Source organism: Acartia tonsa, chromosome 1 (genome assembly GCF_053477335.1).
Source record: "Acartia tonsa isolate MP-2025a chromosome 1, ASM5347733v1, whole genome shotgun sequence".
Classification (NCBI taxonomy): Eukaryota; Metazoa; Arthropoda; class Copepoda; order Calanoida; family Acartiidae; genus Acartia; species Acartia tonsa.
Window position 1 is genome coordinate 33,480,279 of NC_137260.1, and position 25,656 is coordinate 33,505,934.

At 31.1% G+C, this 25,656-nt stretch overlaps 1 protein-coding gene and 1 long non-coding RNA gene across 2 annotated transcripts in view; both read right to left on the minus strand.

Annotated features, from left to right (window-relative positions):
* Positions 1-413: 413 nt before the first annotated feature.
* Positions 414-2,296, minus strand: LOC145332872 (uncharacterized). Its single transcript, XR_013884364.1, has 3 exons — positions 2,075-2,296; positions 1,138-1,729; positions 414-799 (listed from the first exon to the last, which is right to left on the minus strand). It is a non-coding gene; the product is annotated as an uncharacterized LOC145332872 (long non-coding RNA).
* A 3,032-nt stretch (positions 2,297-5,328) lies between these two features.
* LOC145327174 (uncharacterized) overlaps positions 5,329-25,656 on the minus strand; it is a 38,106-nt gene continuing 17,778 nt past the window's right edge. Inside the window, exons 2-7 of the mRNA XM_080170747.1 lie at positions 14,292-14,592; positions 13,881-13,970; positions 13,387-13,565; positions 6,563-6,669; positions 5,959-6,074; positions 5,329-5,699 (exon numbers count right to left, since the gene is read on the minus strand). Of these exons, the coding sequence (XP_080026873.1) occupies positions 5,329-5,699; positions 5,959-6,074; positions 6,563-6,669; positions 13,387-13,565; positions 13,881-13,970; positions 14,292-14,592 (1,164 nt within the window). The remainder of the gene's footprint in view (positions 5,700-5,958; positions 6,075-6,562; positions 6,670-13,386; positions 13,566-13,880; positions 13,971-14,291; positions 14,593-25,656) is intronic.

Here is a 25,656-nt window from a genome sequence, read left to right on the forward strand (position 1 = left end):
CCGTTTAGCCATTTGTTGGGTATTTTCAAGCGAAATCCATCACGAAACCTCTCTCCACATAATGCTCTTTTCCGATCCAAAACGTTTTCAAACGGTTCTAGCCGGTAGTTGCTGGTACTAGAAATCTAAAAAATGTTTTTTTTGTATCATTTCACATGATTTAAAGCAAAAATATGTTTCAAAAAGTTGATTTCTACGTGATTTATGACAGATTTGCCCTAAAAATAGCCAAAAACCGGCTAAACGGCTGATCTGTTAGCCGTTACTTTTTCAACTTTTTTTTCGATTTAGGGAAAATAGACCTACCAAGGATTACTCATGCAAAATTTCAGATCAAAATTCGAATTTTAAGTGCCATTTATACATTATACATTGATTACGAGATGGTTGCATTAACCCCCCCCCCCTTTTTATACATCTTATTTTTCATATAATTGGAAATTTTAAAAATCATTCAATTTTGTAAATCGAATCTAAATTTAAAAGTTTTTAAAAATGAAATATCATTGGAAAATTATTCAGATAGTCAATTGAACGTCTTTTTCTTGGGTTAAAGTAGGACTTGAACTTGTTACTGTGACACAATTTGGAACATTGTTTCCTTCAGTAGAATGAAAATTGGCTGTGCTTTGTAGTTTTTCAGCTTTAGACAAATAATCAGAAGTATATTTATCAAGGTTTAGGTCTATTGGTCGATTTGGGACCGTTGAATGTAGAATTGTTGGTATGGATGAAGGAATAGATGAATGTAAAGGTACCGCTGCAGGTTTGTGTCCAGAAACCACCAGTTCATCCATACCTAAAAAATTAATCATTGCCACCAATAAAAAAGTTTGTAAAAACAGACCATGATATTGTATACTAAAAAGTATAAAAACATTACATTTTATTATAATGATTATTATTTATTATAACAAAAAAGAGTGATTCTTTTGAATCCAGAGAAATTAAATCCAGTTTACAATTCAATTCTTGGTTTAGACCTCGGCTAGCTAAAGATGTTAAAAATAGTATGTGTAAACAAGACATAATAGCTTAAACAAATATGTGGAAAAAATGCCTTGGCCATCAGGCCTTAGTGTACAAAAATTTGTTATCTTAAAACTTTGAGGCGAGGGTGTAAAATTAAATAATTACCTGAGAAGTCAATATTATCACAACGAAGTATTCCCTTCCTTCCAGGGACACAGGACTCTAGCTGGTTCAAATCCTTGTCCCTGTGGCTATTCTGATTTCAGTGATAAGAATCAATAATATAATTAACATGGGTTTTTACAATTAAACATAACATATAAACACAATGTCTATATAAACTTACAAGCAGCTGCGACCATAGCACATAGAAGCTCTGTATTGGAATGCGTGGGGAAAAATAGAAAAATAGCTTAAAACCATACCAAAAATGAAATTTACCATTAAATAGCCTAAAACCAACCCTAGACTTATGGGAAGCTTCCCTAAAATGTAGAACTCTACGGAAATCTTCGGCAAAAAATACATTGATATATATTATATGTATAATAGGATTGTAAAAATCTTAATCCTTATTCCTGAGTGGTATTGCAATAAAATTGTTGTGAAGTTGACCCACAGCTGTTGTTATATTGGTGTTGCGCACTTTGTTCAAGATTAATTGTATGTGGTAAATAGTTAGACATAGTGGAGGGTTGTATATCTGTATGGTAGTCTTGGCACCAGGTTATTGATGTGTTATCTGTCCGGTCTGAACCTTGGTAAATAAAGTTTTAAATATAATATTCTATGAACTATTAGCTTTTATGGAATCTAAGTGTCATGATAAGCTTCGAATAAATATTACGATAGTACGGTTGTTAAAGAAGTTTAAGCTTAGTTTTACTGCCTCCCTAAAAAAATGTCCTCCCCCCCCCCCCCAAAAAAAAAACATACAAAAATGTGGGATTTACCACCTATTGGTGCGAAGACACTCGTACATGAATACAAAGTTGGTAAACTAAGTTGATATTTAATGATTACTTAGTGCTACTCCTTTATCTGCTTTTTATTCACTTGAGTCATTTATATGCATATAAAAAGTTGTAGTAATTATTTTTACCTTCAAATTTTGCAATATTTGTATTTTTATTTTCATTAAAATTGCTGGAAATTTTTATAAAGTTTGAGCTTTCTATCAAAGGTTTATTTTCTTTGGGGTTTAACAATTCTTCTTCGTGAATTTGCGCGATTTGAATTTCGTCACTGGTGATATTGGTCATATTATTTTGGGTTTGAATATTATTTGATAATTTTACCGGTTGGCTGGTGATAATTGGCGATTGATCCTTGATTTAAAAAGACAATTTTATTTTTATAAATCTTAAAGTAAATATAAATAAAATTAATTTTGTGATAATTTGAATAACAGAAGAATAGTATACATAGCCTTTCGTGTACAGTACAAATTTCTAAATGTACCTGTAAAGTAAGGGAGGGGAGGGGGGCTAATAAAACACTTGATGGTAGACCTTAAAATTTGGGTTCTTAGGGTGCTATTAAATTGATTTATCATTTAAGGCAACATAATCTTTAAAAAATCTTTCAAATAAGAAAGGGTAAAACTAAAATAGGAAAAGACAGAAGGATGAACAGCCGTAAGTATAAGAGTAGATGCGCTATTTAATCATAAGTATGCAAACAATAAATCCACATGGTATGATTTATAATAAGTTTCTGGCTCCACAAATATTTCCATTCATTAACAATCATACAAATAATAAAAGGGATAAGAAATGGTTTGTTCAGAGACTTAGAGGAAATCAATTTCTTTAAATATATAGATTGAGTTAAAAAATTTTATTGTTTACTTTTAGGGAAGATTTTTTTGCTGTCCTTCTAAAGATTCTGATAGTGTCTACATGATCTCAAAAACGGTAAGAATCCCATTTTTAGCCTGAGAAAGCTTAGTATAATTAAATGTGAGAGTCTTATGAACATAATTAAGTCCGAGAAAGAATTATATATGATTTGTTTAAAAGAAATATTATGGTATTATCAATTGATAGACTATGTCGATAATTATATTGTTATCTTTTATTGATACCATTTAACTATCTCTTGATCCGAACCAGGGCACTCAGTAGCTATTTATCATATAAATGGTTGCTTGCTGTTCAAAAACCAACTTTCTTATGTTAAATGTTTTGCTAAGTTTAAGCTGTATCTAAATATAATAGATATAACTATTTTCTTTTTTTTTAGCATAGATACTCTAGATTTATTTTGTAATATTCAGTCATAACATCTTTTTTTCTGTTTTTCCTTTATCCTTGTATAAAAGTAATCGGGAATAGTCCCTTTCGATTAGTTTCTCCTTTATCATAGGTCAAGTAAAAGTTTATAGATATTTTGGGTGTAGGGTACCAGACATCCAACCTCTCAATTGTACTTAAATGGTAGCCGCATGAAATAACAGCAGTAGGAATCAATTAAACATGTCCCTTAGAATGCAATTAGAACCAACTTCCGATACTGTACCATTCCTTAAAATACTAATCGGATACTAAATGTTTTACGCTAAAATCATACAGTGAGGCGGGGCTAAACCGGTAATTTTTTCTGTTTTTTCCAAAAAAAAAAAAGGGGGTAAATATTAATATTTTCAAATGAAACCAAGACCATTAGAAAGCTTACGGAAAAGACTATCAGGTCATAAAAGGACGTTATCCTAGGACTTTTAGAAGTTTGTCATAATTGTACTTAAAGAAATTACCGACCTTTACCCCACGGTGGGGCTAATCCGGTAACGTCTTTTCAACCTAAAAAAAATCGATGAAAAACGGCCAAACGGCCAGTCAAACATAAATAATCATAATTAGTATAGTTATTGGGAATATCCACAAAAATTTTCATATAGATCGGACTATTCCTTCTATGTAAAAAATAAATTTTTTTAAAAGACGAGAAATTTCGATTTTTTTCCTTACAAGAAAAATAAAATCTTAAAAAAAACTTGTTCTATTCACTTTTTGGCCTAATTCTTAAAAAGACCATATTGAATTTTAAATTTTACCAAAGAAAACCTGAAAATTGATCTTAAAAATCGAATTTGAATTTTTTTGACGTCACCGAAAATAGCCCCGCGCGAACTTTGGTCATTTTTGAAAAAAATATTAACTCTACATTTAAGCTCTAAACAGATTTGGAAAGAGCGGGCAATTCTTAGTCCAAAAGGTTTTTACGGATCAGTTTTAGGTCTTACTAATTTTTGTGTAGGTCGATCTTTACACAGCACCTAGGTGAAAAAATGTTTGGAAAAATTTTTTTTTGTCCGACTTTGAGACCCAAAAAGTACTCTTAAAATTCATCTCGCAAAATTTCATACTTTTTTGTAGGCAATTTAATAAGAAACAAATTTGTTTTTATGTTTTTTTCTGTCATTTAAAAGATACATGGAGATAAAGGTCATTTTATGAAGGTGGGTAAAAAATTACCGGTTTAGCCCCCTACCGGTCTATGCCCCGCTTGACCCTATCATCCTTGCTTTACAAAAAAAAAGTTTCTTTTCTGAGAATTTTATGTAATTTATGTCTGTTTTAGTTTAATTCTTTTAGACAATGGTAATTCTACTTTAAAACTGTTTCCATAAATTTAGTTTTGCGCAGTTTCTAGTAAAGAATAAAAATAAAAGTTAGGAATTTAAACTTTTTAATTATAATTAGGATGAAAACATCCATTGTAACAAAGCACCAAAAATATAGTGCACAAACTGATAACGTGAGTAAAAGAACTTATATGTTTATTGGTAATAAACTACAGTATGACCCTCGAAAAAGTATTTTTTAGGGTATACAGCCCTTATTTCTTAATGTATCATAAAAATAGCATATGTCCTTGTTCTCTGTACATTTCCACACAAACATATATAAAAATTTTAATTTTACCTCCATTAAAACCGGAGATTCTTAGAGCTAAAGGTTTGAAAAAGTGACTGAAATTAATTTTTTTATATATGCTTGTGTGGAAATGTACAGAGAACACGGATATATACTATTTTTGATGATACATTAAGAAATAAGGGCTTTATACCCTAAAAGATACTTTTTCGAGGGTCATACTGTATAAAAATATAGAAAAAAGTCACATAACCTTTATAAACAGAAACAGTTATGTCTTTTGTAGCATGAATAATAGATTAACGGACAATGTATATCATAAACTCATGCTTATTTTAAAGGACGGATATTTCTAATCATAGAGTAACTTTGCAATATAAATAATTCTTAATACTATTTATTAACGATATTTAAGAATTGTAATGCGTAAATGTCTCTTTTAGCATTGAAATATGATAACCAGACATTTTTTATATATTTATAGAGTATCTGCGCTATAAAGATTGTCTTTATTTTCCTGGGTGGCATCAATATTTTCCTGCTTTACTTCATTATTCATTAATCTACCTGTGGACCTATTCAGTGGAAACTTGAGCCCCATTTCATGTCGAATATCATCAACACATTTATTCTCAACAAAAGCTGTAACTTTTCCTCTTCTCATGGAGGAAAAAAATCTTCTGTCTTTCTGATAATGATTTCTTAAGGATCTTTGGTGCTTTGTATCATTATAGAATTCATAATCTTTGGGTTTTTCTCTGAATGGTTTGTGTAGGGTTAGAGAAAGGTTTGTAGAAGGTAGCTGGTCGTTTGAGTTGGATGTAACTGTAAAGTTCTTACTGCTAATACCTTTTATAAATGATAATTATTAAAGAAATTTATTAATTTTTGTTTTGCTATGTATTTTTCTCTCTCTTTCTTTTATAAGATTAGTGTTTTATACATTATTTTTCTTATTTCGTGCATTCTTTTCAAATTTTCTCTCTCACTATTTCTTTTCCCTCTATATTCCCCTTTCTTGCCTATTTCATCCTCAAATTTCATTCTCTCTATCAGGCTTTATTTTCTATCTTAGATATTGTATTTTCTTTTAAATAATCAACATTGCCTTTAGAATTTTCTGTATTTTTCTGAAAAAGACGGCCATCTAATAATCTTTCTTGTTCTTCCTCAAATATGCCTGTTCTTCCTTCCTGCTGTAGTAGGTTTCCCAGGCCTCTATACCTGAAAAACAGTATTCACAGTATTAAGCTGAAGTATTTTTGAATTTGATGACCAGCATAGAACAAATATAGAAACATTAAATTTCATAAAATTTTGTTAAAATAGTGAAGAATATAGGTAGAAAAATCTTCTTTCTGCTGGAATAAATGTGCCATTTTAGTAAGATAAACTTTTTTAGTTTTAAACACAATTTATGTTTTTATTCTATCCGTAACGCTATGGGGGAAATGTGATTTTCTCGGCTGCTATATAAGATAGACTTCTTAGATTTTGTTAGTCTGTCGCCCATGGTTACAAAGACAAAGATAATTATTCTTTTTAAAAAGGTTTCGTGATTTTATACATAGTTTATCGCATATTCTCTCACTTTCTTTTACGGCTTCTTATGGTTGTTTTCATCCTTGTTTTATTTTCGAAGTCTATAAGGAATGACATACTACAAAGCCAAAACAATATATCGCTGTGTGTTTTACTAAAAGTTTACTCACCTAGAGGCTTGTCTTTGTTGCAGAGCCATATTATACTGATGAATAATTCCAGAATTATAATCATTTGCTGATACTGTCAACAATTTCTCTAACTTCTTCTCTTTTTCCTTGAAATTCAAATAAAATCAACGGAAGCTAAGCAGCTTTTAAAGAAGAAATGAAATTTTCTCAAGCAAAGCTTTTATCTGATTAAGCTCTGTGTGTATGTCCGTATCAGTTAGCTCTTATCGTATTTTTAGGCATGTTAAAATTATATTTACGATTTAAAACTTGACTTTATGCTTCTTACAACAGTTAGGTTATATTTAGAAATCGTGTCAACTATACATACTTATAATCGATACCAGAATGTCATTAAGTCTATTTAAAACATGTTAAAATAAGATTAGTACATATTCTTATGTGATCTAACTATCCCAATCATCTCATTTTCTTATGTATTATAGAAGAAAGATGGACTTCATTTTTCTTAAGATATACACAAACAAACAGTATACCACTTTTATACTAGGATCCAAAGAAAATAATAGTTAAGGGTGAATGGATTGTGGTTAATATACGTATCTAATATTATTGCCAAATCCACCAGAAAATTGCTTTTAAAAGTAAAGGTAAGAAAGGTTACACTTTTATTAAGTTTTTAAACTTGTTGTATCAGTCCGTACGTCCATAATAGATAGATATGAATCGTCTTATAGATTTCAAACTTATCTTATTAATTTCTGTAACAGTAAAGCATAATCTAGAAATTAAGCAACGCAACTTTAAAAACTACTAAAACATCTTTGTCCTTTGTTTATTTCGAGTATGTTTGAACCAATTGTAAATAATGTAATCCTTATCTCTTAACAGTCGGGCCGCTTGCCTCACAATTATATGTTGGGGGGGGGGGGGGGGGGGGACCTCCCATATTATCTCAGCTCCTATTAGAGCTAGAGAGCTTAAAATTTTTGTTCAAGTCATCTGTTTGATAACGAATTTTCAACAATAAGTAAGTCATTTTTCCATTCCTTCGGCCTTTTATTTTACAACCTTTGATTTTAGGTCCTTTTTTACTTAAAAATTTCAAACGGCTGTAATTTTCTTAATTTTGAAGCTAGAACAGTAATTTTTTCAGAAAATGTTTCTCTTTATGAAAATTTTATATTAGAAATCTCGAAACATAAAATTTGGCAGCCGTTACTGTCCTTGTAAGCTGCCAGTCGCCGCAGTCGGCGGTCAGCGTCAAAACAATCCTTATGAAATTTTATTATGTTATGTAGACATAATAAGAAAAGCTTAAAATTTGAAGTATCTAAGTCAAAAATTGCAGTTACAGGAGGCTTTCAAAGATTTCTGGAGACCTGGAGGATCATACCAGGAACCTAAAACTGCCTTGAACACCTATATTTTATATAAGGGTTTACTACTAGAGGATATTTTAGTATTTTGGAAAGTAATAACGCCTTGTTTAAGTAAAAAAATATATTTCCCACCCTCATCCCCCGACCGTTAAGAGTTATATAAGAGTAACAGGATATCTGTGTGTGTGTACCAAAGGATCTTGCTATCTGTTGAACCGATATAGTTCTCCTTTACATTGCATTCTTTCATAAGTTTTGGAAAGGTTTAAAACTATTTTGGAGGAGGGTTCCACCAACCTCCAGGAGAAATAACCCCAAGAAAAAAATACCCCTCCACTCCAATATTTTTTTTACTTTGTTCTACTAAAATTGAAAAAAGGGAGAGGAGGTTGAAAGAAACGATTAAAACAAAAAGGATAATGTTGTCTTATTATTCTTGATTCAAAATAACTTGAGACATTTATTATAATATTAGGATAATATTGTCAGACTTTCATAAACTTTCTAATATTATACTACGCATTTCAAATGCAAAATAGCTTGGTCTTAAGAAAACAGACAAAAAAACAATATAGGTACAATAGACATTTTAATAAATCTTTATTGTACAATGAGGAAAAAATATGTAATTTTTATTTATAAATCTATTTTAATTGTTTATACAAAATACATACATCCGTAAAAGTAATCTTATCAAAGTGTTCGTAAAAGCAAAGCTGAATTAGGTTTGGTCCGTCTGTAACAGATGGTTCTTATCGTCAAATTAGCCATTATAGAATGGTCCTATCGATTTAAATCTTGTCATGATAAAACTTGACCCATTTGGAGGCAATTGTAGCAGATTGTTCTTCCTATTTATTTGGGTTTGTTAGAATTGAATTTCAAACTTTACATGAAGATTATCAAAACAATTTCTTATGTTATGTGTTTGAACAAACTTTGTACGATGATTCCTGTAGAAGTTAGGTACGATTTAGAAAGCGTAGCAACACTATAATCATTACCAGAGTGTCCGTATGTCCATTTTAAACATGTAGATTTTTCTACTTTTTTAACAACAAATATTTATGTTATCTAATTATTCTTTTGATCTGATAATTGGTATATTGATTCCTAAGACAACAAAAACAACATTATAAGCGAAGCAACTCTATAATCAAGTCCTAAAAATGTAAGTATGTCCATAAACATTATCCTGTATCAAGCAGTTTTTCAACAAATTTACTTACAATTTTGCTTCGACTCTTATGCTTTTATATTCTGATTATTCAGTTTAGACACTATACAAGTGTCCGTTTGTCCTACCGTTTTAGTGCTTCGCTTTTATGGATGTTGTCATCCTTGTTTTTTATTGCGGTGCCTATGACGATTAGGATCCATATAATATTTAAAGAAGCATCTATATAACCAAGACAAAAACGTCAGTATGGAGTTAATCCACTACTTAAGTAAAACAGCGACATATTTCCAAACAAATTCTCAGATTTTAAAATGTTTTTCTGTATCTTTAATAGTAAATGAAAATTCACTCATTATTTGCAAATGTTCGTTTTTAAGTCTGATTATTTGCTGAGCTTTGTTTCTATAGATGCTGTCATACTTGTTATCCTACATCTCTTAGGTATAAATTAAAAAGTAGACATACAGATGAAATATTGAAGAAGACTTGATTCATATAATTACATGTAATATGTACACTATCCCTGTACCCCTGCAACAAACTGTAGAATATGTACACTATCCCTGTACCCCTGCAACAAACTGTAGAATATGTACACTATCCCTGTACCCCTGCAACAAACTGTATAATATGTACACTATCCCTGTACCCCTGCAACAAACTGTAGAATATGTACACTTTCCCTGTACCCCTGCAACAAACTGTAGAATATGTACACTATCCCTGTACCCCTGCAACAAACTGTAGAATATGTACACTATCCCTGTACCCTTGCAACAAACTGTAGAATATGTACACTATCCCTGTACCCCTGCAACAAACTGTAGAATATGTACACTATCCCTGTACCCCTGCAACAAACTGTAGAATATGTACACTATCCCTGTACCCCTGCAACAAACTGTAGAATATGTACACTATCCCTGTACCCCTGCAACAAACTGTAGAATATGTACACTATCCCTGTACCCCTGCAACAAACTGTAGAATATGTACACTATCCCTGTACCCTTGCAACAAACTGTAGAATATGTACACTATCCCTGTACCCCAGCAACAAACTGTAGAATATTGTGCACAACAAAAGAAAAGTGGCACTCCACCCCTAAATATGATTAAGACATTAAAAATGTCACCATGAATGACCAACTAGGTATTGAACTAGACATTTTTACAAATATTTTTCTGTAGTTCATTAGTGTGCTTCTAAGTTCATATAAATATCAGGAAAAAAAGATGATCTTAGTAAAACAAATTTCTTAATTTTTTTGGATATAAAAAAAACTCCCAAATAGGATTTTTTCTAATTCGCCCATCACTAATAAAAGCATAAATTTATAAAAATCAATATGATTAAAATTTTATTCAAAAGCTATAGATTGTAATATCTGTAAAAGACACCTCTATATAATTTAAAGATTCAGTTTAGGGTTTTGAAGTTAAATGTTAAAATGTGTCGAAATCACTAAGGACCGCTGTGGGTAAATTTTGCGTAACAATGGAATCTGTGAAAAACTATTTACTCAACTCAATTCTTCTTTGTCGAGTAACACAATTATTTCGAATCAGGAATAAATGGATGTGTGTTTACTTTAGAACAAGCTTCAAAGCATACCAATTCTCCTTTATGTAATTTAGTCATTCTATGACCATAAGTTTATTCTTATTTCTTTTATGGACATTTTTGAAAAACTTTCTGTTTCTGCCAATTACTCGTCTAATTGAACCAAATCTTAAAGAAGCTTCTATTTATTAATCTATTTTGTGGGAGGATAGCTCTACCACCCAAAAGAAATATAATTCAAATTAACCAAATTAGAGATATTTTTTTCGTGCCTTTTTTCTCATTCTTTTTTTTCTATCATTCATATTATAGAAATGATAAATTTCTGTAAGAGTTTAATAATAATGTAATAAAACAATCTCAAAAGAAGATAAATAGTTGTCTATTACTTTTGTTAATATTACTAGTTATTTTATCTTAAGAGGGAGGAATTTATCCCCCCCCCCCACCTTTAAACAATTTTTCTTCCTAAAACAAAAAAAATTCTTAGCGGCTTTTCTTTTTTTCTGTGGCGGCTAAACTAATTACTCGCAAAATGGCCAAAAACATTTGCCTAATCAATGCAAAGCTGATGATTGTAGATGCTAAAGCCATTTACGCGATTTAACTAGACACAAAACATCCAAAAACCTACTTTAAAATAAAAAAGTAAAAAAAGTTTGAAAGATTTTCTTATGATTTGAACCGGTAGAATTGATGAATTGAATCTGTCTGTGTTTGCTGTCTATTGCTGACACAGCAATCATAATTTCTTGCTTCACAAAACTCAGTGTATTTCTTGTAAAACTAGTAGACTATCCCCCTCTCCCTCCTACTCCTTTAATTTCAATAATTTTATATAGTTTAAAACGTAGGAGCTCTGGAAAAAGGTGCAATTTGATTTTCATGGAAACTAAACTTCATATTTGATATATATATTACTGCAATTGAATTTCAACATTTACATAGAACAGTAGAGTTATGTAATTTATTTAAAGATAGGTTATTATTACTATAAAGGCGAATGTTTAGATATTTTTGAATTTAAATGACTAATATTAACCCTTCACAGTCGGGCCCCTTGCCGCACCTTAATTGGTCGGGGGGTTCCTATTAGAGCTAGAGGGCTACATTTGTTGTGCAAGTCCCCTGTTTTATAATGAATTTCCGACCTTTTATAAAACTAAGTCAATTTTCGCTATCTTCACCCTTTTATTTAACAACCTTTGTTTTTAGGTCTTGTTTTACTTAAAAATTTCAAACGGCTGTAATTTTCTTATTTTTGAAGCTAGAAGAAAAATTTTTTTCTAGAAAATGTTTATCTTTATGTAAATTTTACATTAAAAATATCAAAATATAAATTTCAGCGGCCGCAGCTTACTTGGCAGCTGCCAGCCGCCTCAGTCGGCGGTCGGCGGGAAAACGGTGGCGGATCTTTATGAAATTTTAATACGTTATGTAGACATGTAAGACAAGCTTAAGTTTAATATTTGAAGTCTCTAAGTCAAAAAATTGCGGCCACAGGAGCCTTTTAAATATTTCTGGAGACCTGGAGGATCAGGACCTGCAGGATTATACCTGGAACCTGAAAGTGAATTGAACACCTGTATTTCATATAAGGATGTACTACTAGAGGATATTTTAGTATTTTGGTATGATAAAATGCTTTGTTTTAGTCAAAAAAATATTTTTGCTCTTTACCTGGATGACCCTGCCACGTTTGCTGGCATCCTGTGCCCGCCAGAATGAAGATATTCAAAAAATTTCAACTCTCAGTTATGTGTCATACCCAAACTTAAAAAGTCACGCAGTTTGGGCTCTTTATCTTTCATACACAGAAAATGAGATAGAAAAAACCGGATGAGGGGGGGGGGTCGTTCAACGCCCCCCCCCCCCCCGACCGTTAAGGGTTAATACACTAGAGTTGGCTCGATATAACTATCTCACTATTGGCTAGTTTTCTATGAGTACATATCTATTTATCTATTTCTCAATAAATCAATTTTCCTTCCCCGCCATTACTATCTAAAAGAAAGAAGTAGATATTTAATAATTTAAATAATTTTAAAAAGATTTTTTTCAATTATATTTTTTTTTCTTCACATTACCATCACCAAAGGGTTATTATGATTTAAATTTTAGTTTTGATATTTGAACACACAAAAGGAAGTGTCGCCACAATCAAATTCTTTTAAAACAGAGTTTTCTTAAATTAATATATTTAAATTTTAAATTTTCTTTTTTATGATTAGAAATTAAATACTTCAATATAATGTAAAAAGCAACATGAAATGAAAAAAATGAATTTATTTCTAATAAAGTAAAATAATGGGCCTCATAGTTCTGGCCAATGAGAGTTTATTATGGATTATTGGAGCACTATGAGTTTTAAACATTTATTCCTTGGAAAACTTGAGCTCATTTATAGACATTTATTTCCTATATAGATCTGACATGGATCTTGAAGCAATAAAGAAGGCTGTTTTGTAAATGTTAAAAATTGGAAGAATCTATTAAATAAAAGTTGTCGCAAATATACTTAGTAAATAATAAGCTTTCTTTCTTCCCTACTATCATATTGTTAAAGGAATGCGATTTAAAGTCTATTTGGGATACTTTATCTCAAAATTTTATTGTTTTGCGTTAAACTTTGCCATCATTTTTCTTTGGTATTAAAATGACGACATATTTCAGTACAATAATTCATCTTTTAAATGGCAAAAAGAAAGTGGAAGGGATATAAATTTCGAGATAATACCTGTATGCTAGCTGCCTCCAGAGCCTTTTCACGTTCAATACTTTTCAAATGATCCTCACAGGTAAAATCTCCAGGTTGCCAGAAATATATGGCAGCCTCCGGGCATCCTGCAGCGTATAAATTTGTACTGGCATCACTGTCTAGGTCATTACAAGCCAGGTTATGGCTGGTGTCGCTGTCCTTTATGTGTCCAGGTAAAAACAATTTAAAATGACTATTTAGTTTTTTGACGTTAAAGGTTTTTTTTTTTTTTGGGGGGGGGGGGGGTGTTGCAAAGTCTAAAAGGTCTAAAATTTGTTTAGTGGGATGATTACCAGCCTACCCTCCCCTTGGACGTCCCCGGGGGAATTGTAAAGTATTGATGGATCTGGGGATGAGTTCAACACCCTCTACTTCTTTCTTCCAAAGAAATTATATCTTTTAATAATATTCCTTTCCTAATTAAAACTTAAACATGGATTTACCAATTTTTTAAAGATTATTTTATCCCTGTCCCTGTTCGTTGCTGGCCTGTAGGTCAACATTCGGTCCAGAGGAATAATTTAAAACTATGGAGGCACTGTCTAACACACAACTGCTAGAATCTAGAAAGAACAAAATTACATAACAAGATAAGATAACTTTAAGTCATAAATTAATCCATCTCTTTTTTAACTTTTGCAATAAATAAAAATATTAAAAATGTCTTAAACTTTTAGTAAGGATTAATATAGGCCTTAAATTAAGGATTTTTATACTATTTTCAAAATTAATTGTGCATCAACCTGATCTTGTTTAAGATAATGTTAAATTAAGATGTTTAATAATAGGTATAGTTGTTTTAGATAAGGTGTTTAATAAGGCGAAGGGCTAATTTGTGCAAAAATATATACATAGTTAGATTAGGTAAGAATAATAAGATATACCTTCACTGGAACCAGACTTTACAAGGACTTTATTTGGAACCATCTTGTGTTTTTCAGAACAATTGTCACCAAAATCATCTATTATTTTACAATCAGCTGTTTGTCTGTTCTCCGTGGAACCGGTTTTTAAATCAGATGATTTCTCAAATTCTGGCGCGTTTAGTGAAAGACTTTTATTCTGAGCAAGCGTTCTCTGGTATTCCAATTTTGGAGATTTTCTAATACCGCTGTTTGGTGAAGTATTTAGTTGTGATGTTGGTCTCGGTATGTTGTGATAGCGGATAAAGTCTTGACGTTTTTCCTAAAATATTGAACATTCTTATAAAAAAAATCATATTCAGTTTAGCATAGCTGAGAAATGGATATTAAGTTTTAGTTTAGGCTAATAATGACTTGATTTGTTAATACTTATGATTTATATATGAAATAGAAGGGCTGTCTGTCTGTACCGATAGATTTCACAAACCACTGCACTAGTAAGTTTCTACTACTTAACAGTAGCCCATTATAGTCAGAGGAAGGTTGTTATTCAGGTATCTTAAGTTATAACACAATGAACTTTAGATTTATAACCAGAATTTACCATTCTGTAGATTAAAATTATTGGTTGAAAAGTTTAAACATTCAAAGTACTCAAAGTTTTTGAGCCAACAAATAACATAACTTGATTCGAAACTTTGGGTACCTAATTAGGGGAGTGTAGCTCAAGCATCCCAAAATAAATCCCCCTTCGAAAATCCTAAAATTTGTTTAGGGGCTCCAATAAATTGAAAATTACCTATATCAAGAAAGTCAAAACTGTCAACGAGATATAATAGACTTATACAATTTCATTAGTTTTAATCAGTCTTTGACGAGTTAGTCTTTTGTATTGCATGTAATAACCTAAGACATGAAAACTAAAAGTTTGAAAACCAAAAGTGTTTTGTTGTCTGCTTGTTCTTTGTTTCTTTTTAAGGAAAAGCAACAACTCTACAATTTTCTTTTTTGTCGGTATCATCGAATGGCACCATATTAACATAATATTTGAAGTTCATTATTTGATCATAAAGCCAGTGGTGGTAAGAGAATCAACCAACACGATAAAGCTGAGTTTGGCTCGTTACCTTATTTTAATCTATAATACAAAGTAGAATGATGTCTGTCCGTCCGTCTGTCCATCCGTCCGTCTGAAGCTTAAGATCTCGGTATCCACTGAACCGATCAGATTCTACTCTTCAGGGAAAATACCTACTGGTCCTGTGGTGGTTTTCGGCTATTTTCTTTGGGGGCGGGACACCCCCAACCCCCCAAAAAACAAAAAAATCCCTCCCCCTTTTTTTTTTTTGGTAGGAGATATCCTTGGTCCTTTTTTTGTAGAAGATTTTCTTGGTCCTTTTTATTTATTGTTTTTTTTACGAATTTCACCTTAACTTTTTTTATCATCTCGGGGCGAAGCCACTAGTAATACAAAATAGAAAAATGTTTGTCTGTCTGAAGCTTAAGATCTCAGTAACCACTGAACCGATTGGGCTCTACTTTTCAGGAATTTTCCCTGCTAGTCCTGTCATGGTTTTAAGCTATTTTTTGGGGTGGTGGGACACCACCATCTCCCCCCAAAAAGAAAAATCCCTCCCCCCCCCAAAAAAAAAATTTTATATTTCCTTTAAAGCCAAAACTTAAAGTTGACGACTAACTCACCCCCCCCCCTGAAATTTTTTTTATTTATTTTTTAAATCTAAAATACAAAAAAAATGGGTTTTGACAACAACCACTCCTCAAGTACCTCTAGGGGCGTAGCCGTTTATTATCCTTTAAAGCAAAAAATGATATTGATATTGAGAGTGATATTAATTGAAACGATTTATTTATCACTAGCGGATACGCCCCTAGATACACTTGAGGGAATGAAGGTGGAAAGGTAGGGGGTGGGAGAAGTCGACTCCAATCCCATTTTCGGTTCTAGATTTAAAAAGAAAAAGTAAAAGAAATTTTTGTATGTGCTATTTCTCTTGAAAGGGTGTTCTCCACTAATATGTAAAAGCGAACCTTGATGGTCCAACGGTTATCGAGATCCTTCGGTACAGACAGACATCCTGCAACTTTTATATAATGATTTCTTTGTATAGCTATGTGTAGTTTAAATAATGGATGTTGTTATACTTGTTTTTGGAAAGTTTTCCCTAAAAACAAGTTGTTTTAATTCAATTCATGATCATACAATTATACAATTACAAAAAAAAAATCATTACAGTTATAGCACACAAAATGTTTTACAAAATAATAAGCTGCCATTGTTTTAACAAAGTTTCCATTAAACTTCAGGTTTTAACAGGGCATTATTTTTCAAAGCTAATTTAATTTTCAGCAATCGGAGTGTATATCTATAATACAAAGTAGAACGATGTCTGTCTGTCCGTCTGTCCGTCTGTCTGTCCGTCTGAAGCTTAAGATCTCAGTAACCGCTGAACCGATTGGGCTCTACTTTTCAGGGATTATATTTACTGGTCCTGTGATGGTTTTAAGCTATTTTCTTGGGGGGTGGGACACCCCCAACCCCCCCAAAAATGAAAAACAACCCCCCACAGTGGGTTTTTTGGCTGTTTTGGGGATTTTTTAACTTTATGAGTCACAAATGCCAACAAAAGCTTATTTTATCTAAAATAAAGTTAAAACCTTTCATATACAGGTTATAGCTTATAAAATATAACATAATAAATACATATCATTGTGATTTTAGATAAGAAAAATGTCCCTAGAACTACTCTACTATTATGGTTAAATGTTCGAAATTTCTGATATTGTTCATATTATAAAGAATAATTTTTTAACATCGATTTAGACCTCAATTAAAACTTTTGGAGAGTTTTTAAGATGTATATGATTTATATACATAATATATTATTCTAAGTTATCAATAAATAGTATACAGGGCTCGGCAGCTGCGTATCAGCTGTGACTAGGCCATAAATTTAAACCCATTTTGATGCTTTAAAAGATTATAGGGATTGTCATACTTTGGTCAGGTTCAAATTTTCAGTTGATATTTAAAATTGTAAAAGGTTTCCCTGAGGTATACAGGCTGCCGAGCCCTGCAAACATACACCATGATAAAACGGAAAAAATGTGATGTTCTTCAAGATTTTATTAGCATTCTCAATTCGATAAACTGATTTGAAGTAATGATGTTTATAGTAAGAATATTCTTCTTTTCTTCTGGAGTCCATAGGCTTTTTATTCAAAGGGACAGCGAAGGGCTAGAAAAATAGCCTAAACCCATCCCAAGTCTTAAATTTGAGAATAAATTAGCATAAAACCAACAAAGGATTAATTTAGAGAACCCAATAGGTTTAGTATTCACTGAGATCTTAATCTTTAGACAAAAAAAATCTTACTACTTTATATTAAATTATTATTATTATTATTATTATATTAAAGGATATCTAAGAGTTTTTTTTTAATGTATCGTGGTATTACTTATACAAAAGTTTTTGACATTATCTTGTCCGTTTATCTGTCATTTTATTATCTCTCTTTGTTTGTTGAACATCTTCTCTATAGCTCAATTTGCCTGTTTGTTTATTCCAAGTTTTTTTTGTGCTTTATTACTTATGGATGTTTTCATCCTTATTATATTGTAAAATCTTTTTAAAAGCGAAACTTTTCTATAATTAGGGTCCGTCAGAACGTCTGTCCATCTGTTCGGAATGGATAACATTTTTTTGTTAATTTAGGCATGTTAGAATCGTCCTTTTAAAGTTATCAAACTTTGCATGGTGATTCCTGTATATAGTAGTTACGTACAATTTAGAATGCGTAGCAACTCTATAATCATAACCAGAATGTCCACTTTAAACATGGCAATTTTTAACTGTTTGTAACAACAAGTTTCTATATGATATAATTATCAGATTGATCTAATTTTTGGAATACTGATTTCTAGGACAACAAAGTACAATGCAATAATCAAGTCTTAAAAATGTAAGTATGTCCTTAAAAATTATCCTGTACCTAATTATTCAGTTTTTCAACAAATTTACTTACAATTCTGTTCAACTTTTATACATTTATGCTCTGATTATTTAGTTATGACAATCTATAAGTGTTAATGTTCGTTTGTCCAACCATTTCAGAGCTTCGCTTTAATGGATGTTGCCATCCTTATTATTTTCAAATTTTAATAGTTGGATGGAAAATTTAAGTAATACAGTAAATGAAAGTGAATTCAGGGACTACTATTAAGTTTAGAAACCAAGGGCATTGAAAGAATAGAAACAATATATGTAAGTTGAAGGACAGACAGAAAAAATAGTGGCTTAGAAATCAAATTTAATTCAAATGTTTCAGAAATACAGAAAGGAAGACGTACACACATTTATAAAAATTGAGCAGCTTTGTTCCTAAAACTATTTCATAAAAATCATTGTATATATGTTTTCAGTATATCCTATAATATAAAGTACTAAGCTTTTTTGTGTGTAGCGAAGGATCTCACTCACCAATGAACCGATATGGTTCTTCTTTAGAGGGAAGCTTCTTATAGGATGGTTTTAGGCTATTTCATTTTTATAAATAAGCCTGGGTATTGTTTTAAGCTATTTTTCTGCCCTTCTATATCTAGGGGCGCAGACGTTAGTTTTATATAGAGTAGATTACCATCAATGAGGTAAATCTTTACCTCCCTCCCCCCCCCCCCAAAAAAAAGCTGTCTATCTAAAATTACAGCGAAGCTTTTCTATAATTAGGGTCAGTCCGTACGTCCCTGCGTCCGTAACGTTAGCTTTTTTGTTAACTTAGGCATGTTAGAATTGTTCTATTGACTCCTTTATTAGTTCTGTACGATTTGGAAAGCGTATCAACCCTATAATCATTACCAGAATGTCCATACGTTTATGTTGATTTTTAACTTACATTATAAGTACACTGTTATAAGCGAAGCATCTCTATAATCAATTCCTAACAATGTCCGTATACCCTTAAACAGTATTTTATATTTAAGAACTTTTGCAACAAATTTAGGCAAAATTTTGACAAGACTTATTTATATATATTTTACTTATTCATGCTCTACAAGATTTAATGTTCGTCTGTCACCCCGTTTCAGAGCTTTGCTTTTATGAATGTTGTCATCCTTGTTCAACTTAAATCAACTGGTTGCCAGACCATTACCAATAGACTGAAAGACTTAGTAGATTAAAATCTGGATGCTTCTTAGTATGGTAATAAAGTCCTTTAAATAGCAGCCGAGAAATTCACATTTTCCCTAATACTGTTTCTAACAAACAGATGTACCGACAGACGGACGTATCATTTACAGAATAGCTTTGCTATTAAAAACGGAAAGGTAACCTTTAAAGATTAAATATGTGTGTTATTAAATTATATCAATTTTTAGTAGTTTGACTTCATAATGGTATTTAATTTATATTAATACAACTTCACAGTATCTATTTTCTAAGCTGGATTTCTCATTTGGGGCTACGAGTTGCCAAGAGTTATGAACTAATCTTGAATTATGAATACTTGAATTTAATCAGGGCCTAAATAACTTTTGGCAACTCGTAGCCCCAAGTGAGAAAAACCTATAAACGTAAAAAATACATGTTATTTTAAGATGCAATATTAGGTGTTGTTGGATTTTAAATTACAGATTTATGACAACTTTTCTTATTTTTCTTTGCATTTTAAAGTAGAAACATCTGTATATATCAATGAAATATTGCTACATATCATTTAATCGGATTTTTACACCAATTTACTCTAGGAAAAAGTAGGAAAAGCAATGTATGATGATTTTAATGAAAAAATTCACTTTTTAAAAATATTCCTTTGACCACGTTCAGCAAAACGGCTGTATTTTGCCTAATTTTGTAGTATATAAAAAAATCTGTTGCATGGCAACTTTTGAATGGTAATACTAGCCCCTGGGACATTTAACTCAAAATTGAGGAAATTTTAAAAATGACCAAAAATCCCACTGTGCCCCCCCCCCAAAAAAAAATTTTTCTTTTCAAAACTAAAATTTAAATAGTGTGGTCGACTACCCCCCCCCCAAAAAAAAAAAATTAAAAATTCCCCCCCCAAAAAAAAATTTTTTTTTAAACTTTTCTTTTAAATCTAAAATACGAAAAATTGGTTTGATTAAATCTCTTGGGGCAAAGCCCCTAGAGGCTAGGGGCGAAGCCGCTAGTTCTTTAAAAACCAATAAATAAGCAATAAACGTGTAACATTTTTATTATATTTTAGTCATATGTTAACGAACTGTTTAAGTAAGAAAAAAGAAAGAAGAGATAGATTATTTAAAACTGAGTTGTAATGATATGTATGAATAAATCTCAGTTCCTGAATTCAACTCACAAGAAAACAAAAGTGTGGCTTAGAAAAATCTAAAGAAAATTTTAAAAAAGTTAGAACAGCAACTCAACAAATATGCATACAATGTATAATACATAAGTCTGTTAACAATCTGTCAGGAAGTCGAAGATAATATTCAGTTCTCAATATAAATACTAAGAATATAGTTTTCAATATCAGGTCATATTTTAGCCACACTATAGTATATTTTGTAGCAAGGTTCAGGTCAGACCAATTTCATTAATTATTCAGAGAAAAGGGTAAACAGCCAATTACAGCAGGGGTCATGTTGTACATAATTCCCCTCGATTAAAATTAAAGAATTAAATTATAAGTTGACTAAGACTTTATGTTAAAATAATAATGTTAAGATGTAATTGAGAGAGAACAATTTATCATATACATTATATCAAAAAAATGTGTAAACAAAAGTTATCAGTTTACTATAATTTGGTTAGAAACGTGAAACAAACCTTAATATCTGTTAATTTCTTCAAATCCTACTTACACATATTCCTATTATTGGGTCCCTTACAAACAACCCAAAAACATTTAATCAGTTTCTAACATGGAGACTCTTTCTAAAGGTGATCTCATTGATCACATACAGCAGCTACAATGGTTCCTTAATGAGTACAAAACCCGTATTAAAAGGGCCGAACTTTTGCATAGTATCAGATATGATCTACCAAGAAATGAAATTATCAATCTTCATAGCCCAGTTTTAACACCCGAGTTAAAAGTTATTGCCACATCAATGTATATTCCTAACATAACTAGCATCGCTCACATTAATAGGAAAACTTGGGCTATCCAAAATTCAAACTCTCATAATATTGCCTGTAACCTAGGGGGATGGGGAGCAGTAGAATCTGTAATTCAGCTACCAGCTAAATCTAAGCGACTTGATGCTACAGTCATATTCAACAGTGTAGGTGCCAGAAAATCCGCACTCTACAATATCAACAAAAATATTGGCCCCAAAGCTTCCAAACCTCAATATTCTCTCAATAATTTTCCAAAGCTTAAATTTCAAGTGCGATGCTTAAATAACATCTTTAAGGAACTACTGGAAGAAAACATCATAACAAGCTACAACCTAAACAACTTTGCTGCTTGCAATCACAATGAGTTTGTTTTTCCTTTATACAGCTTTAGAGTAGAGGGTGAAACTAAAAACACCAAATTCCTTGAGTCCAGATGCATACACATGTACAAGGAAAATGGTTTTCTTGTACCTTTGGATGATGTCGATTTTAAGTCTAATGAATATCTCAAACTCAAATCCACCATTCAAGATCACGTATTTGAGCATATCAAAATGCAACGCTGAACCATCAAATCCCACACTTCTCGACCATCTAAAGAACATATGTCCAAATGCATCCTTTACAGCTTCTGCGAGTTTGCCAGGGACCCCACAGCCAACACCAACTCCCTTTCTAACTTCCCCCCTCTCGGAGCCAACAATATATTCAGCTTCTACCAATACACCAGTGCTATCAGCTGACGAAATTTGTTGGCCCAAAATTGGTCAAAACTTTGTCAATAATCCTTTAATTTCAGGTTCTAATGAACAGTTTGCAAACCAAACAAATATTTGTAATGAAAATATCACTATTGATCTAGAAAAATCTAACAGCAATCATAAAGTGAAAACATATATTGCATATCCAAGTGACAATGATAATCATTCTCCTATCGACCTTAACAGATTATTACCTTTAATGTCACCTATGGCAGGACCACAAATCATAATCCCATGCACGCCTAGTAAGTTGCCAAATAATAGTGAACCGCTTACAAACTTACTACCATTAAGAATTGAATTTTTCTGATTAAATATTTTCTTTTGAAATTTGTCCATTTTCTACTATTTTTTTCTACTGAACTAGTGTGTTTTTTTGACCTTGTTTCTATAGAATGAAAGGGGGAGAAAATACATTGCTGAATTGCCTTTTAAAAGGGGAACAGTCTAAAATCTAGCCTATACTATATTTCCAGCAAATCTTATATACAATTTACTCTCAATTAGTTCAGAAAAAATTTAGAGATGGACATTTTTCTCTACTATTTTCTTTTCAAAAATATATTAATATGTAACATATTAACTATCATATTGAAAATTATATGAACTCCATGATATTATGTTCTAACTTAGGGTTTTAAGTACATCAAAGGACAAACTCTTGCTAACCCCTAAGGCGAATACTTATGTAATAATTAGGGAAAGAAGCCACACAAAGCTTTGAAAAATACTTCCATATTTTTTACAATTTGTGATATTTTATTTTATTAAATCTAATGTCCTTTCAAGTAATATCTGTTAATGTGATGGGGCTCGGGGGCAAAACTAAATCAAAACTTAACAATAAAACAAAAAGGGTATCTCATAAAATCAAAGAAATAATTTCATCCTCTCGTTTTATACCTACCTTTTATGTCCTCTGTGAAACCAAAAGAAAATGCAACTTTGACAGTTTAAACTTACCAAATCATATAGAATATATAGGTGAGACCAGTTCTGGCACCAGACCAAGTGCTGGCCTCTACCTATTTTCTGACAATATTTTAACTATTGAAAATAAAAAAACTGATGTTTATGTAATCAGTTCTTGTCATGCAATGTATACTAAATTAAAAGTTTTAGACATTTTTTATGAATTTATTTGTGTATATCTGCCTAGCGATACTAATCACTGTTTACAAATTCTCAATGACATTGACAAATTTATTAGTAAAAAGAAACTATCAAAATTTACTCTAATTGGAGGTACAAATATTTCTTTTTCAAATCCTTCTCATAAAATTAAAGCAAATGCTTTTCTAAATATAACAGAAAAATGTAATTTATATGATTTAGCTGCTCATTTAAAGCAAGATATTATTTACTCTTGGCGTGGACGTGGTAATAGAATTAATAGTATGTCTCTAATTGATCACTGTTATACTAATGTACCTAATTTTATCAAAATTGATTACAAATTTAATTCCTTTTCAGATCACAAATCTCTATTCATTGGGACAAAAACCAAATTCAAATATTGTGCACCTTCCTGGAAAAAATTTTTATTTATTAATTCTGAATTTCAGAATCTTATGAAAAAAGAGTCTATTTCTTTCCTTTTTGACAATGCTGATTTGATTTCAAAAAGTAAAGGTGTTGAATTTTATTTAAATAACCCAAATTTAATCGAATTTGATCTATCATTTTTAAACACTGTATATGAAGAAACTTCTGTTCTGTTTGTTTTGTTGAAACATTTAAAATTACATCATGACAAATTTTATTCCAATTTTTGTCTTAAAAGTTATCTTAAAACCAAAAAATTTGATGAATCTATCTCCCAAATCTTAGAAAAATTAAAAGCTTCAACAATCAACAATACAGACAAAATCGATATTTTATATAAACAGCAAAAAGAATATTTTCTAAATCTCACACATTCTCGCTCTGAAACTATTTTTATGAGAAACTTGCTACTAGATGGAAAATCAAATCCTTATACTTTTAGCCATTGTCGACGTAAATTTAATCAAAAACATTGCATAATGATTAATGACTAATTAAACAATGACCCCCAAGAAATAGCTAATCATTTGAGTAAATTGCATGCAAAAACAGTTTCACCCAATTCTATACTTAACTATGATTTAGATAGTTACTTACAGAAATTTCACCTGTCAATTGATCAAATTTATCCTCAGATCTATAATCTAACTTCCCCTATTTGTACTGTCAATGAATATAAGGATGTTATCAAATCTATGAGTAATAATAGTTTTCCTGGGTTGTCCTCTGAACCAAAAATTTTATTTCAATACTTGTTTGATTTATTGCCTAATTTCATGACACGAGCTTTAAATCAACTTCATCTAGTTAAAAACATTGATAATTCTCCTTTTGCATGGATTAAGGATAGGAATATTGTTTTCATAGATAAAAAAGGAACTGATCCCTCACTAGGACAAAATAAACGACCTATTTCGTCTATGGAAACACTATATAAAATACAATCTAAATCTTTAAACAAAAAGGTGATTCCATATTTGAGCAAAATAATTTCAAATGATCAATTTGGCTTTACCTCTAAACGTCATATGCACTCTGCAAGTGTTTCTACTATTGCAACAATGAATTACATTCAATCCCATAATTTAGACAGCCAACTTATCAGCTTTGACATTCAGCGTGCATTTGATCGCATTATACCCGAAGTGTTACATAAAATAATTAAACATATATTTCCTAATGGAAATTTTGCTCAGACATGGATAAACCTTACTTCTAAAGGCCGTTTTAGAGCTAAAGTAGAAAATTGCTATTCTGAATTTATTAACATTATCCTTGGAACACCACAAGGAGGTCCAAGCGCTGCTACTCTATTTAATATTTTACATCATATATTTCCTTCTGTACTTGATTCTATAGTTTTTCATCATATCTCTTTGAAATAAGTAAAAAAATTTTTAAATCTTTAGCATTTGCTGACGATACTTGGAGGTTTTATTGTATTTGATTCTCGAGGGATATTGAAAAACTATATTGCATGCTAAATGAATTAGAAAATAGTACTGGTTTAAAAATAAACTTCTCTAAAACTAAAATTCTCGTCCATGGTACAATCCCACCAAATCTTAGCAAAATAGGAACTATTCAATCTAGCCTTAAACATTTGGGTATCCATTTATCATTTGATATGAAAAATGCTGCCCAAATCACTTATGATGAATTATTGAATAATTTGAACAAAAAAGCAAAGATTCTTCCCCTTAGAAATAGTTACAATATCTTCAAACGACGTAATCTTTGCATGTCTTTACTTAATTCAATGTGTTTCCATATTTTTCGTGTTTACTGTCCAAATATTGAACAAATAAAAAAACTATGGAATATCATTTCTAAATTCTTGTGGTCTAATAAATCTATGGATGGTATATCACATCGTTTCAAAGTCTCAGAAAAAAGAATTGAACTTGATTTTGTCAATGGAGGATTAAAATTTTTAAAACCAGAAAATCAAAGTTTATC